The sequence below is a fragment of the Paramisgurnus dabryanus genome, chromosome 1 (genome assembly GCF_030506205.2).
Source record: "Paramisgurnus dabryanus chromosome 1, PD_genome_1.1, whole genome shotgun sequence".
NCBI lineage: Eukaryota > Metazoa > Chordata > Actinopteri > Cypriniformes > Cobitidae > Paramisgurnus > Paramisgurnus dabryanus.
Window position 1 is genome coordinate 9485989 of NC_133337.1, and position 15792 is coordinate 9501780.

The window sequence follows — 15792 nt, forward strand, 5'->3', positions numbered from 1 at the left end:
TTTTGTTATGTAGACACACAAACATCAAGAATCAGAGTATGAATCTCAACCATGGTGACAAAGAAAATAGTAAAAAGTTCATTATTTATCCATGCTGCAGTGCATGATGGGAGTCCTGGATGAGATTTGTAATTTGTTGATACCCAGCATGCATTGCAGCATGAAGTTTTTCATTTTATTGTCACCATCATTGTGATTCATACTCTGATTCTTGATGTTTGTGTGTCTACATAACAAACCGGTTAAGTTTAAGTGTCAGTGTTTCAAAATTCTTCAGAATAACAAACTGCTATGAGAGAGCTGGATTTCATACTGTAGTATCACATTATTGTCAGAGAAAGATACTTTAAATTAATACATACGTTTTCTAGTAGATGATTTTATTAACAGTGCTAACCACCATCAAAGAGTTGCTCTATAGATTTTTCCCTGCTGTAAACAACATGTCTTAAAACACAGAGTTAAAGCAGTCAAAAAACTAAATAAGGGAAGAGTGAAGAGTCAAGTCCAACTAAAACAAACACTAATCACAATAAGGGTGACCTTAAATGGAACAAAATCTAAACCTAAAGTAAGAAAAGGACTCTACAAGTAAGATGTAAAATGCAATTTTAGGTTTCAGACAGAGATGGTGAGAGAGAGGATAACAGAGCTTTTAATTCTGCTTCAGTGTTACTTTTTAACACTCTGTAAGATTGGGACAATATATACATCCAGCAGTGTTTATTTAACTCTGGGGATTTTGCTGTAAGGGCTGTAAGGGCCATCGTAGGCTTGTTTGTAGAGCCTGTTCTGGCCCAGGTCTGGGCCAGTTATGTGCTATTGTCTGTAATCCAGAACTGGGCCATTGAAGGGCCGTCATTCTTCGTTGTATGTGGGCCGAGGAAAACTGGTTGTGTGGGCCGGAGCTGGGCCGGAACAACATTGCTATGTGGGTCTGCATTGTATTTTATTAAAGTTATTGTATAGTTTTATTGTTTGAGTCTGCTTTGTATTTGATTTTATTACTTAACTTACAACACATTTGTCAAACTTGGTTAAGTTTAATGGTGCTAAACACTGACATTGCAATATTTCAAAAATATAATTAAAAGGTAAAAAAAAATATGTTTTCATTAATTAGTCTACCTAGCATATTTTATTATTTTATTATTGATATAGTGTTTAAAAAACATGCAACACTTAGGCTACTGAACAGTTAGGCTGGTAAAATTCACTGTGCAGCCTAATTACTTTAAAAAATGGCTGCAGTCCAAAATACCTTGACAGGGTGGGCTGGTTTGCAGGTATGTAACTCAGAGAGCAATAACCACCCATGATCTTGAAGAGCAGTGAGGTACCCATCCAGATTGTTTTTGACCACACTGCAAAGACAGTTTTTATAGCAGAACCCTCTCTAGACTAAGCATTCGGCTTTCATGGATAATTTTTGAGAGTCTCCAAAACATTTTTAAGACCCACATGCAGAGACTTTGTAAAATCAACAAATCCTACTCAGAATGACAAGTACACTGTCCTCAACATCATTCAGTGCATGGGACTACGTGGTCTTTACTTTGATGTTGGTCATCTCAGCAGGTATTGGGCTGTACTTTGCCTTCACTGGAGGAGGTCAGAGAAGCTCTGCAGATTTTCTGGTGGGTGGACGGAGTATGACAGCAGTACCTGTGGCTTTGTCCCTGACGGCCAGCTTCATGTCAGCTATCACAGTTCTGGGCACCCCGGTGGAGGTGTATCAGTATGGAGCCATCTTCATGCTCATCTGCTTTGCTTATGTACTGATGGTGGTTGTTAGCTCTGAGATTTTTCTTCCAATCTTTTATAGACTGGGGATAACCAGCACCTATGAGGTAAGATACCAAAAAGACTGAATTGAAATATATTAATTGTACTTAAAAATCTTTTTAAATATCTAAATCTAAAGGATCTTAAAAGCAGAACATAATAATTATGTAAAAATAATGCCATAATCAATCTACTTTACTGGACTAAACTATATGCAATATAACTTATTTTCTATAATATTTTCTACATTGGCAGTACCTGGAGATGCGTTTCAATAAAGTAATTCGACTCTTTGGAACAGTTTTGTTTATAATACAGACAGTAAGTTTCATCTCAATATCATTCATATAGTGAGTGTTATTCAATGCAGTGAATTCAATATAACCTTTTCTCAGGTACTTTACACAGGTCTGGTCATTTATGCTCCGGCTTTGGCTTTAAATCAAGGTACGGTAGAAGTTTTTACACTTCTGCAAATCACACAAACTATGCAATGCATATAAAGTTTATCTGTCTGGCACTTAATAACTCTCAAAATAAAGGTACAAAGCTGTCACTTGGATTGTACCCTTTCAAGAAGTACCTTTGCACCTAAAGAGCGCATATTAGTACCTCAAAGGTACATATTGATACCTAAATGTACATACTGTATTAAAAACCTTTTAAAGAGTACCATCCCATTGACAGCTTTTGTACATTGTATCAAGTGTTGGTTAAGTGCGTAGTGTAACAAGTGTCATTGATAATCTACATTCTCTTTCTCCACTCCTCAGTCACAGGTGTAGATCTCTGGGGTGCTGTTATATCAACTGGAGTTGTCTGTACCCTCTATTGTACATTAGTAAGATCACTAAAACACAAACAACAAATTTGTAAAAATTTCTTATGGTCTCAATTGAGTTATCAACATGGTAAAATGACAGGCACATTTATAATACTCCTAAAAAATGCTGGGTTATTTTCAACCCATCGTTGGGTCATAAAGGGTCCAGACCAACTTGTTGGGTTGCAATTTAAAGGGATAGTTTACCCAAAAATGAATATTCTGTCATCATTTTCTCATCGTCAGGTTGTTCTAAACCTGAATGAATTTCTTTTTTTGATGAACACAATGATGGTAAGCACACAGCTGATTGTCACCATTGACTTCCATAGTAGATAAAACAAATACAATGGAATTCAGTGGGTACCATCAACTGTGTGCTTACCATCATTTATCACAATACTTCCATAATATTTTTTTCCTACTATTAAAGTCAGTGGTTACAACCAGCTGTGTGCTTACCATCCATTATCAAAATATCTTCTCTTGTGTTCATCAGAAAAAAATGAACTCATACAGGTTTAGAACAACATGAGGATGAGAAAATGATGACAGAATGTTTATTTTGGGTGAACTTTCCCTTTAAATTGCAACTCAACGAGTTGGGCTTAACCCTTTTTGACTCAACGATGGGTTGAAAATGTGTATTATGTGCCTATCATTTTACCGTGCTTAATTTACCTAACAGCTGTGTATGTCTCTTTTGACTCAACTCTGGGTTAAAAATAACCCAACAGTTCATGCATTTAACTTTAAAAAGGGTTGGATTATTTTTAACCCAGCATTTGGGTCAAAAAAGACCAGCCCAGGTGCTGGGTAAAATTAACCCCCAAAAATTATATTTGTCACAACAATTGGGTTGTTGGGTTAAAACAACCCAGGATAGATTGAATTACAACCCAACGGGCTGGGTTTGTCCCTTTTAGACTCAACACTATGTTAAAAATAACCCAGCATTTTACACAGAGTGTACACAGTTGACCAAAGGTATTTGGACACTTGATAAACATAGATTTATTTGCATTAGACAAATCAAACCATGTGCCATGCTATTAAACAATGCTAGACTTATGTAGTTAGTCGTTTAGAAAATGAATGTCGATATGACCATTCAATTATCCAAAAAGTGTATAAAGTATATAAAGACATAGCGTATCTACTAAATAGCAGGTCATAACTGACTGTTCCCCTATCCTGGCAGGGTGGACTTAAGGCAGTGGTGTGGACCGATGTATTCCAGGTGGGAATCATATTGGCTGGACTCTTGGCCGTCATCATCCAATCGGTGCAGCTTCAGGGAGGAATCTCCATAATCATCAATGACTCCACCCACGGAGGCCGGTTTAACCTATGGGAGTGAGTTATGAGATGTCTGACAGGTACAACAATGAGCATTATCAAAACCTGACTACAATAATGCTGTGCCCTTCTCAGCTTTGATCCCAGCCCTCTGAGGAGACACACGTTTTGGACCATCACGGTGGGAGGAACGTTCCTCTGGACCAGCGTCTATGGCATTAACCAAGCTCAGGTGCAGAGATACATATCATGCAAGACACTGTTTCATGCCCAGATGTAAGTAGTACACAAAAAATTAATTAATTCATCAGAATAGAAAGAACTAAAGACATCTTAATTTTCTTTCTGTGTGTTTTGTTTTTATCCAGGGCCTTATACATTAACTTACTGTCACTTGTGGCTATTACAGTATGTGCTGTATTTAGTGGCTTGTGTTTATACTCAGTTTATAAAAACTGTGACCCATGGATGGCAAATATGGTGTCTGCTCAAGACCAGGTATGGCCAATAGCCCATAGATAAAATGTCATTGTAGATTTAATGTTTATATTAATATAGTGCTATTTTTTGTTTGGTTGCATTAAAAGTCATGTGCTACCTTAATGCCTAACACTTTCACTGACACACTGTTTATCTCTCTATAATATGCAACAAGCTAATGCCATACCTGGTGTTAGATATCCTGAAGAAATACCCTGGTGTGCCAGGACTGTTTGTGGCATCAGCATACAGTGGCACCTTAAGGTTTGTCCTCTAATAGGAAAACAGCACAGATACACCATCATGTCATTACAGACCCCTATGACATCCTATTATCAGTAGTGCTTTGAAAATTTTTTGTTTTTAATGACATATTACATTGTTTTATCACAGTACGGTCTCCTCCAGTGTAAACGCTTTGGCTGCGGTAACTATAGCCGATTTGATGCAACCATATCTCTGTCTGTCAGATAAACAGCTCTCTTGGGCTTCAAAGGCCATGAGTGAGTGAATCTTTGCAATATGAATCAAATCCATTTAAAGTATCCCATCTGACCATCATCTCTATCACAGGCTTGTTTTATGGAGTCGTGTGCATTGCAATGGCTGGTCTTGCATCGTTGATGGGCGGGATGCTACAGGTGTGAAACAAAACACAGAAGTGCATGAATAACCACCAAATACAGGTGAAATTCTAACCCGTTTTGTCCTTTAACAGGCTGCTATTAGTATTGTTGGAGTGATTGGCGGTCCTCTCCTGGGCCTTTTTTCTCTGGCTGTGCTGTTTCCCTGTGCTAACTCAAAGGTAAGCAGAGTTACTATTGAATTTTATGAGATTTAAGGTGTTTGTAATTTCAGGCAGACAATTTAAGATGTTAAATGCTATTTGATTTTAAAGGGAGGATTAGCCGGGCTTGTATCTGGGCTCGCTCTGTCTCTATGGGTGTGCATTGGAGCACAAATTTACGACCCTTTACCAGAGTACAGCAAACCACTGGATCTCTCAACACATGGCTGTAACCTTACAAACCTGTTAGATGGCTTAAACTGGACTACCAACCCTACAGAGAAAACCACAGATTACACTCTACTAAAAGAGGAAAATCTAGACAGGTGAAATTATATCGAACATTAATATCATTCATGATGTTCAATAGGTTAATAAGTAACAACCATGCATTGATTTTCTCAACAGACCCTGGCTGGCTGATAACCTGTACTCTCTTTCATACCTGTACTTCTGTCCGATGGGTACTTTGGCCGTCATAAGCGTAGGTTTAATCGTCAGCATATTTTCAGGTATAAAACAGATGCGTTTTTGGCATGTGAGGCACACTACATCCATTGTTCTGAACAACTGATGCCATACTTTGTATCCAAGGAGGAAGACAGCTAAAACTGCAGCCTGGGCTTACCCTATCAAAAGACGATCTCACCTGCTACAAAGCCTACAAGACACTCAAAGAAAAGGTAAATACAGACTTTAATGCATATATACATGTACATATAAACATACGCACTTATAATATTTTATAACTATGAGCATTTTCTATTTTTTTGCATTTACAGGTTTTAGGTACTGCGGGAAAGCTTGATCTTGCACAAGAGCTAGAAATATCGCTTGGAAAATCAAACCATGCTTTCTGTGATATGGAGATATCTACTCAGAGTTTGCCTTAGAAATATTATAAAGATGAAAATGTTTGCACAACTTTTCTTTTTCTAATTTTATATACAAACACAAACACATGGGGAAACTTTCTGAAATCTTACTACAGTAGCAGTAAAAAAAACATTTGTCCAAAAATGGAAAATTTTAAGCATCCAAATATATAAAAGACATTTGCTGAAACTGAATTGAACTTTTGATTCTGCATACATTTATAGTTTGGCACAGAGAGTTTTAAAAGATTTTAGTGCTCTGGTTCATAATAGCGTTTCTTCAATGTTCTGTACTTCCTCAGGAAATACATCGCCTCAAGTTCTTTAATCACAAACTCTCCACGGTCAATCAGATGTTTAATTTTCTCAGGATCAGTGACATCTTTGTTCTTCATGAAAGCTGTTTTTAGACGCTCCCTAAAGTATGTAGTTCCTTTAGGATAGTCCCGGCCAAGATACAGAAGCTATTAAAGAGAGTAAACAAAATTTATATTAGCCATAATCTTGTTTAGTTTCATGCATTGACTTATTTAATGTTTAACGTTACATTATTACCACTGTACTAATAATGTACCAAATTATAAGAAATATGAGAAGTGAAACTGTCAGGTGATCCTTACATTTTTATACAATCTGGTCACCTCTCCTCTCAATGGATTGGCCATTATAAGGTTTTTCTCCTGATCCTGAGACAAACCCCAAAAGATCAATACAATGTAATATACCACAATATACCGTAATGCCCCTATGCACTATAATAGCAAAACATCCAGAGAAACATAGACACACAGCATTTCACACAATTATTGGTGATATATTTATTAGGACAATCAAATTAATAAGTATAAACTGTAAGGTTTACATCGGTAGAAAAGTTTTCTGCAATAAAAATGTGCGTTAATACAATTTCAATGTCATTGCTCACCTACAAGTCAAGTTCATATCAGTGGGGTTTGTTTAGGACGTGCGAGGGAAACGCCATAGCATGGTGGATTTTCAAAATAAAGGCCAGGTGGCTTGATGGTTTTTCAAAATAAAAGTCCCATGCTATTAATCCACGACTAAGCCTTGGTTTTATACATATATATATATATATATATATATATATATATATATATATATATATATATATATATATATATATATATATATATATATATATATATATATATATTTTACAAACAAACCTTAACAAAAACAATACTTGTGTGCATCTTGAGACAAAACAATGGCATTAATATATGTAAAGATAAGTCAGTGGCAGTGCTAAGTCAAGTTTTGACTTTTTTTTATAAAGGCAGCTAAAACATGCATTTTGGGACTAGGAGCCCTGTCCGGGAAACCTCCCCTACGTGTGTATCAGAAAATGTCTGAAATGTGTTTCCACACAAGCATTTTAACAAAAATTAACTTGAGTGTTTTTGGACAAATGAAGACAAAAACATTTTATGGTTTACATAAAATATATTTACTGTGAGAAAAGATCTGAAGTAATGCATGAATACAATATACAGGTAAAAAGCAACATCTTTTCCAAACATTGCATTCTTTATATTAAAATATATTGTAAAAGTATGCAATGCTGTAATATTATTCAACAATTATTAATTATTAAACAACCTAAAAAATATATATGATCCATATAAAGCCATATACAAGCATGCATGCACATACGCACACACTTATAAACCCATACCAAATACATATATTATTTTCTTATTAACACCACATGCTAAACAGAACACCACACTACTCTATATAGAAAATATAATTATAAATAGATTTTGGTCCTTGTATTTAAATAATTTATATGTTTAATTATATCTTTTATATGTCTTTAGAGATATAGAGGTATAAATAAAAGTCCTCATTGTCTGCAGAGTTCCTCTCAGTTATTCAGATGCACTCCGGCTCATTTTTCTGTACAAAAGCAAGTAGGCCGTCTTGCATCTAAAAAAAATTGTACAAAATTATAATCAAAACTTGGAAGACCTCCTGCAACAAAAATGTAATATATATTTGAAGAGAAATAATCCAGAGTCTTAAAGGCAAGATGCAATAAATAATTAACTAAAATCAATTTAACTAAAATAAAAATGCATTATTGTTAATGTACCCTTTATATGTGCCCTGGACATCTGACCAGGAGACCTAAGAAGAATTGATAAAATAATAAATACTTGTCTATAAAATGCACATAAAATTCAAGTTAATAAGTTAATGATTATGTCTTACTTTTCGAACATAGCTGTCATCAGCATAGTACCAGTCCTGATCAGGCCGGATATAAGCAGTATAATGACCAAATAAGGCAGTTCCTATATGCACTATTACTGCATAGAGACTGTAATACTCAGCCTGAGGAAAACAAATATTTAAAAAAAGGTCAAGTTTATGCATCCATACATAAATAGGGCAGAGTTATAATATTACTGTGAACTGAAACTTGTTCAGTAACGATTAAATGTACATTTTCCAAAAGTCCTGCATCAAAAATGTCCTTCTGAAGTGTGTCAGGGAATGTCACTTTGTTCTCGAGTTTTCTGGTGAATCTACAATCATTTCTGAATCTTTTGAGATGGACACACAGCACTCCAGGCAGCGAGACAAGTCTTAGTTGCTGAATGGAAATAAAAATAAATAACAGTAAAACCATAGTAAAGTTGTCACCACAGTAAAATTCTAGTATGCATGCTTTACATGCATTGTTGGCAAAATATTTACCTACCACATAACATTGTGACATTTTGTTACCTTTACAAAAGTTAAAAAATGTAATTTTAAAAATGGCAAAAATAAGCACACACATGAGTGGAGGGCTGCTTCTCTGAGCACCTGTCACAGTAACATTCATCATCATCCTTCAGGGTTTGCTTCTGGCTAAAAGAATGAATGCAGCTCTTCTGTATAACATAAAGAGTGAAATTTTCCCAAGATAATCTGTCTGACGTGCCAATTACATTTTAAGATTATTTACTTAATTATAAAGCAAATATATACAAGGTCTTATATACGATTATGACAAGAAACAGTTCTGGCATTCATTGTAATGTGATTAATAAATGTTTGACATATTTACCAGGTCATTTTCCTCTTCTCGGATCGCCAAGGGGAGGCTAAACAAAGAGTTGGGCACTTTTTGAATGTATGTGCATGTTTTACACATCACCTGGGTCTCCACCTTTATCTCAAAAAGCTTCCGGATTTCCTGAGCCTGGCCCAACAAAAATAATATACAGAGATACGATTTTTTTACGTTTTTAAATAAAGTTTTAATTTTTTTTTTAGCTATATAAAATTTTATTTCTGTGGAATCAAAGTAAAACTAAATGAACATTGTGTGGATGATGTCATGTCACACTGCTATGGTGTTTACAACTCTTGGATGAAGTAATTTACTTTACTTATAGTACACTCTTCTTAAAATAATGCTGGGTTCAACCCATAGTTATACTGTAGGTAAAATATGGGCAAACGCAACTGCTTGCATGGTTCAAGTCTAATGAAAACTCACCATGTCTTTGTCTGCCATCTGTTTCTGGGTAAGATTGAGAATAGTGTGAAATATTTCGTCTGCATCATGTACATCAAATCCTACAGAAGAATTAAAAACACTAAGAAGTGAGACTGCTGAGTGCACTTCCATTAGTTCATAAAATCAGATGTATCTGTTAATGCTTTAACAAATCAAAGAGTTAACATACTACATACGGCGTATGGAGTGATGATGAAGACAGTTCAGGAAATGCATGTGTGGAGATGGATTTGATGAAATTTTCATGTCATTCAAAGCTTTCTTCAGCTGCCCGGGTACATTATTGAGCTCAGCCTGATCTGATGGATGCCATCTTTTAAACAAAAACAAGGTATTTTTTATTTGGAATCATCTTTTTTAATTAAGTATGGCTAAGTGTCATGATAAAGCCTGTTTCTTTAAAGGATTCAAGCTATATTTTTTTTAATTCGTCTGTGTTTGTTCCCTGAGAATACAACCTTTCACCTTTACTATTTTAATGCAATGATCTACAAAGTAACACCTATTTGTATTTTGATGCAGCTTTGTAAGGTCCCATTGTTTGTTGTTATAAATCTACTAGTCTAGAGAAAGAGAAATAATAAAGTTTTACTTGTTCAGTATCTCGATCAGTTCTGTGGTGACATTGAAAGACTGAAGCAAAGCATTAATGCAGCAGGACAGGCTGTCGTTGGTAAGACCTCTCACTTCAGGAAAACATACAAATCATTTCATCAGTTGTAAGATTATTTAGTGATAAAGGCCTACGTATTGTAACCTATCTAAACATGTATACAAAATATTTATTGTAATTAAAGCATAAAATCTTCTGCCACTTTATCTCTGTTAACTCACCATAGGGTGAATGAAAAGAAAGAACTCGAACACTATAGAAAGCCATTTTGATCCAAGATAATCCCATCCACAGTATGAAATAAAATCTGTTAGGTTTGTTTCTATAGAGACAACGAAGATTTAGCCTCGCGCTTCAGATAACAACAAATAGGAGAAACCGACTGGTATCAACATAGGAAAGGTCTGTAGCATTACTCTTCTCAAGGTATCTTGTTATGTTTCTAACAATCAACGGACTTAAAACATGAAACGAAACTGTTATCTTACTTTCACTTTCGATTAACGCATTGGTTTCTGGCAATGTCACGCGTTTATGTTGTTAATAATAACATCTTCCATTTATAACCGTGTTAAATTTCACTACTACAAAATGCTTAGTTTAAAAAAAGTTACAAAATAGTAGAGTTAATTTAGTCATTTTCATTTTTTTCATGTCCTGTTGAGCTGATCTGCTTAACATATATTTGTTTATAACTCATTAAAGCTTTTATAAAGCGTTACATGACATAAATGTACAGTTCAAAATCACATCCTGGGATGATGTGAAGTCCACATAAACTCATATACACAAAAACAACTGTGACATTTACACTTTATTATATAAAATTACATGGATTTGCTTACAATATTCATAATCTTATGTACATTGTATTGTAAACAATTTTATTTAGGTTATAAGTAAATTTACATATAAAAAGAACTGCACCATGGGTCAGACCTTGTCTTTCCAATAGAGTATTTATTAAAATGAGTACGCTGCTTTGGTTTCACGGTTAGTTCACAGACAAAGTAAGAATTTAACTCCGGCTATGGGCTTTGTAGTAGGGTCCAAACATGGTATTCCATGCCTGTTGAAGAAGTCTATGCAAGTGAAGCAGCCAAGGGAATGCTGAGGGCAGAGCTAAGAGGACAGAAATATTATTAATATAATTACATTATACTTCATAAACCTCATCAAACTAATTATTGAGGACACTACATAAAGTGAAAGGCAGACCACTGTCTCCAAACTTCTTACCCGGATCCATACGAATAAGAAGCAGATACAGCAACATTAAAGTCAGGAAAACTCTTCGCAGAGAGATGGATCGAATCCTCACACTGGCTATTGAAAGACCTCTATGCAACAACTTTATTACGGAATTCAGCCTCTGGCTCGACTTATCTGTCAATCAAACAAACACATGCACGTTCAGCGCATCAGTGATGGGTAAAAATATTAAAAATATAATTTGTGGTCATTTTCAAAGTTTTTAAATTTGACTCAAAGTAAATAAATAAAAGAAAAACCTTGTGAAGCAGTAGTCCCTGTCGTCACAGTCACAGGATTTGGGTTAGACAATGCTGCATTTTTTTCATTTTGAAAGTCCACCAAACTACGGGCAGCTTGCCTCTGTTCCTCAGTGAACGCGACCCGACCCACATCACTCTCCAGAAGCTCCAGGGCTTCAGTCGTGTGACCCATCGGTATCAGTATGTGAATTAAATAGAGCTCAGACACTGTGCTAAACCCTGATTGGCTCATGTTACTGGAGCAGCGCAGCCAATCATCAACTGCATCCTTCATCACTGCCAATTCACCCACTTTTACATAGAGCAGAATGCTGGGAAAGACAGTTCACCTACCATTAGACGATTTCTCTGCTTGATGTAAAGTTATACAGTATTTGTGAGGTTAATAAGCAGTTTAACAAAAATCTCTCCTACCACATTTGGATAATCTTAGCAGGAATTTTATCAGTTTTTCCATATTGCTGTAAAACCCACGAAAGAACTCCACGCCACTGATTGAGCTCAGCCATCGCTTGAATCCCAACTATAGTCAAAGCAGCTTTCAGTTCTCCATGCTTGAAGCTGGGAAACAAACAGTTAGTATGAAGTGTTTTAAACAATAAATGATAAACTTGTTATACTGTATAAATCCTGCTTTAAATCATACATTTCAAAAACTATCTGAAAGAGAATATAACATATATATTACTATTAGAAACACATTTTGTAAAGGATGGGAGAGAAATATAAATGCACAAATGTCAATTTGATCTAGTTTACACATGATTATATAATTGCAGATAAATTTGGTGTCCAGTCATTTTTGTGTGTGCTTTTTTTGTGTGTGCTTTTTTAAAATGATTAAATTTGTAAACATTTGATTAGTTTGATACTCATTGTCATGGATGACAAGATGTTGCATGCCTTAACAATATATTTTCTGAAAAAATGTGTTGAAAAATCATGATTTCCTGTTGTCCAAATTAGTCAGTGTCAAAGTCAAACTCCTTTATCAAGATAGAGTAACAGTGTTAACAATAAGCGAACTGGCAAACTGTCATACACAGAGAGAAACACACACACACACACACACACACACACACACACACACACGACTGTCAACACGATTTCCATCTATATAAGACAAGTTTTACTTAAAATATTATATTTGTATGGCCTGTGACATCTTGTCATCCATTGCATGAATACCAATTTGAAAAGGCTGAAAAAAGAAGTACTTTGGACACCAAATGTTGCTAAATAATCACTCGCATGCTAAAACACAGTTAAAGTAACTAGTCATAATTTACTGGTTGGTATTTGCTACTGTCAAAACTAAATACTGGTTTCTGTCAAACTAGACTTATCATGGAGTCTAGTCAGTCTAACCCACCAACTCTCTTCTTGCTCTGCAGAAGCCAAACTCTCTAGACTTTTCTCACATGTGTCCAGAGCAGCTTGAAAGTCTTTCTTCACCATCAAATATTCAGTGGCGGTGTCCAGCATAGAGGTTAATGGACACGTAGGTGAACTTGTCTGCCGAAACGAGCACGAACCGCGGCCGCCAGCCACGGACGAACTGCTCCTCATTATTGTTTTTTAAATTATAAATGCATTTTAAACTGAACATCAAAATAATCTAATATTTTAAACAATTTAAACTAAACTTTGATGTAAAATAATTTAACACAACATACGGATCACATTAACCGAGTAAACAAATACATGCTTATTGGTCGCTGCTGCGTTTCTGCAAACGACGCCTGGGAAAATACTCGCCAAGTTAAAAGTCCTTCAAAACTGGATATGAAAAGTTAAAAGTCGCCTGGTTTATTCGCAGATTTGTATGTACATTACACAGTTGATTGCATAATTAATGTCCAGCATCATATAAGGGCAAAAGTGTTTCTATTAAATAAAGCTTGAAATATGTATTAAAAACTTTTTTATTTTAGCTCTGAAGTGATCACATATCACACATTTTGTCCCAAAATGATCAGTTTCCTAAATAAACACACAGACACCCAATAACTAATTTATCTCAGTTTATCTGGAAGTACTGAACAAAAATGACTATGAAACAAATCATAAATTATAACATTATCCATAAATTCAAGCCCTAAAGCCACTCATTTGCAACTACTGCATCTTTTAAGAGGAGCTTTCCACTGTCTAGCAGTAATTTCATCAACCCCTTTCTCCTTCTCCATGTTACCCTCAGCCCATAGTCTTTCTCTGGCGTGTCATTCACCAGGACGCTTGTGTTTGGAGTATGTGGAGGAGTCTTCGCCTGATTTGGGGGGAAAATGAGATGAATCCCACTGGGTGAAGATGCACTGAAACAATGTGGCATTTCTGGTGTCTCTACCTCCGGGGGTGCAAGAGCTGAAGATGTGTTAGGTGTTTGACTTCCAAAAGCCTCAAATGTCCTTTTCCCATTTATATGAACAGGTGGGTTAAGGGTAACCTCTGTACGTTTGGAAGTAACTGATCCAACCACAGACGCAGCCGTACTTCTTTTCACCTCTTTCTGGAGACATGTCCTTTTAGGGGTTTCTACAGTTCCTTTATCAAGATTGCAAAGAGTAACCGGCCTATAATTCCTGCCTCTTAAACACCTCACTTCTTCGGCTACATAAGTGGATGTTTTTGTACGAAGGTTTGTTCGCAGGTGCTGTGAAACTTCTCTGTTTGTCTCGAAAGACAAGGGAGCGTATTTACTGACAGCCCTCCTTCTGTCGTGATGCGAAGACAAACCTGTCACTGTGTTTGATTTATTTCTCGTAGTCGACAGGTTTTTCCCCTTTCCTCGACTGACCTCTTTGATATCATGTGAACTAAACTGTGGAGACACCTACAAACAGAATGGTTCATTATCATACCTTAGCTCAAAAACAATAATAACACAAAATTTTGTTTAGTATGCCAAGAATGCACTCACCCAAGATATACATGGTGCACCACCTCTCTGTTGTTCGTCTGATATAAATGTCCTGGGGTAAATTGCGCTCCGAAGTTGTGGTCCACAGTCATGCTTTGGTCCATTAATAGGTGATTCTTTAAACAACAGCTGAGACTTGTTTGGGGTTAACAGTCTCTTTTTACGTGAAGCACGGGGCATTAGAGGACATAGTAAACTGAAAACAAGATCCAGCACAATAAATCAGTATCGTTGTTGTATTAATTTTGAGAATGCATTGAAATATTTCATCCAGACATAAGACAAACACTGATCGTTGGGCCTTGAAAAAGTCACATTTAATCTAATCTAATCTAATCTAATCTAATCTAATGTTTGAAACACAGTTCATTTTCTCGCGCGCATAAATTCAGCTTTCCGTGTAAGTTAAGTTACAATTCCAGACATGAAATGAGAGCCTTGGATATATACTTACGCATAGCTTTGTATCTCAACCCATTCGCCTACTGTTTAAACTATTTTCAGCTGACAAAAAATACTGAAACATTGTTTAAGTCGGTGCATGAAAAAGTTCCCGTCCATTCATTCTCTCCACCTCCTTCATACAAAAATCTAAGAGACTAGAATAACACGCGCTAACTAAAATTGGGCGGACTTAGTGGCCCCGGCGTTGTTTTAAGGGTTAGGTAGAATAGATCCAAATAATACGTTCTTATAATATTACTATTCGCAGCTTATTTTAAACTACATTATCGTGTAACAAAAGTAAAGAGGAAAAACAAAGCTACACGGAGACAACGTTGTCACGTGATTCTTGTTACTTTTCTAAGCGCTGAGCAAGGCGGACCAAACACCTTTATTTGTGATTACTGAATGGGGCAATATTAACGATCGTTTAAAGGGATCGCTGCAGAGGTTTTTCCATTTACAGCTAGTTATTCATTCTTAGCTTAAATAGTTTTCTACAGATTATACTTTTGTGTACTTATCGCTACAGTGAGACGTTCCGATTATGGACAATTCGTAGCAGTTTTCGGCTTTCTGAGCCGACGAGCGCACCCTCGCGGAAGTAAATATGGTACTACAGGAAACAGCGACGCTTGCTGCTCCATGACCCCGCCCACGGGCTTCCGCCATTGGTCACACCGTGATCACGTGACTGCGCGCTGCAGCACTGCGCCA

General features: G+C 36.1%; 5 protein-coding genes across 8 annotated transcripts; 1 reads left to right on the forward strand and 4 right to left on the reverse strand.

The window, feature by feature from the left end:
• The first annotated feature begins 1193 nt into the window (after positions 1–1193).
• Positions 1194–6298, forward strand: slc5a8 (solute carrier family 5 member 8). The gene is made up of 15 exons (XM_073816276.1): positions 1194–1850; positions 2041–2106; positions 2181–2232; positions 2559–2626; positions 3810–3964; positions 4043–4183; positions 4276–4405; positions 4563–4651; positions 4781–4890; positions 4961–5028; positions 5106–5192; positions 5286–5500; positions 5583–5686; positions 5769–5857; positions 5957–6298. Exons 1-15 carry the CDS (start codon positions 1500–1502, stop codon positions 6065–6067), a joined length of 1836 nt encoding a protein of 611 aa, XP_073672377.1. The 5' UTR covers positions 1194–1499; the 3' UTR covers positions 6068–6298.
• Positions 5854–7074, reverse strand: lyrm5a (LYR motif containing 5a). 2 transcript variants are annotated; one of them, XM_065265762.2, is made up of 3 exons: positions 6975–7074; positions 6670–6735; positions 5854–6513 (listed from the first exon to the last, which is right to left on the reverse strand). In XM_065265762.2, exons 2-3 carry the CDS (start codon positions 6712–6714, stop codon positions 6301–6303), a joined length of 258 nt encoding a protein of 85 aa, XP_065121834.1. In that variant the 5' UTR covers positions 6715–6735; positions 6975–7074; the 3' UTR covers positions 5854–6300. The 2 variants fall into 2 exon arrangements, with proteins under 2 accessions (XP_065121834.1, XP_065121835.1); XM_065265763.2 differs by having other exon boundaries at positions 6979–7059.
• Positions 7075–7320: 246 nt separating this feature from the next.
• On the reverse strand, positions 7321–10671 carry usp18 (ubiquitin specific peptidase 18). Of its 3 annotated transcripts, none has more exons than XM_073815921.1 (10): positions 10419–10671; positions 10177–10270; positions 9761–9897; positions 9564–9643; positions 9129–9263; positions 8857–8952; positions 8520–8669; positions 8285–8407; positions 8166–8200; positions 7321–8044 (listed from the first exon to the last, which is right to left on the reverse strand). In XM_073815921.1, exons 1-10 carry the CDS (start codon positions 10483–10485, stop codon positions 8026–8028), a joined length of 936 nt encoding a protein of 311 aa, XP_073672022.1. In that variant the 5' UTR covers positions 10486–10671; the 3' UTR covers positions 7321–8025. The 3 variants fall into 3 exon arrangements, with proteins under 3 accessions (XP_073672022.1, XP_065121706.1, XP_065121707.1); XM_065265634.2 differs by having other exon boundaries at positions 7321–7999; positions 10419–10670; XM_065265635.2 differs by lacking the exon at positions 8857–8952 and having other exon boundaries at positions 7321–7999.
• A 395-nt stretch (positions 10672–11066) lies between these two features.
• On the reverse strand, positions 11067–13462 carry pex26 (peroxisomal biogenesis factor 26). Its single transcript, XM_065265812.2, has 5 exons — positions 13084–13462; positions 12126–12272; positions 11709–12022; positions 11437–11583; positions 11067–11319 (listed from the first exon to the last, which is right to left on the reverse strand). Exons 1-5 carry the CDS (start codon positions 13278–13280, stop codon positions 11216–11218), a joined length of 909 nt encoding a protein of 302 aa, XP_065121884.1. The 5' UTR covers positions 13281–13462; the 3' UTR covers positions 11067–11215.
• A 34-nt stretch (positions 13463–13496) lies between these two features.
• Positions 13497–15630, reverse strand: rhno1 (RAD9-HUS1-RAD1 interacting nuclear orphan 1). The gene is made up of 3 exons (XM_065265809.2): positions 15086–15630; positions 14632–14827; positions 13497–14544 (listed from the first exon to the last, which is right to left on the reverse strand). The coding sequence occupies exons 2-3, from the start codon at positions 14809–14811 to the stop codon at positions 13810–13812; spliced, it is 915 nt and encodes a 304-aa protein (XP_065121881.1). The 5' UTR covers positions 14812–14827; positions 15086–15630; the 3' UTR covers positions 13497–13809.
• Positions 15631–15792: the final 162 nt, after the last annotated feature.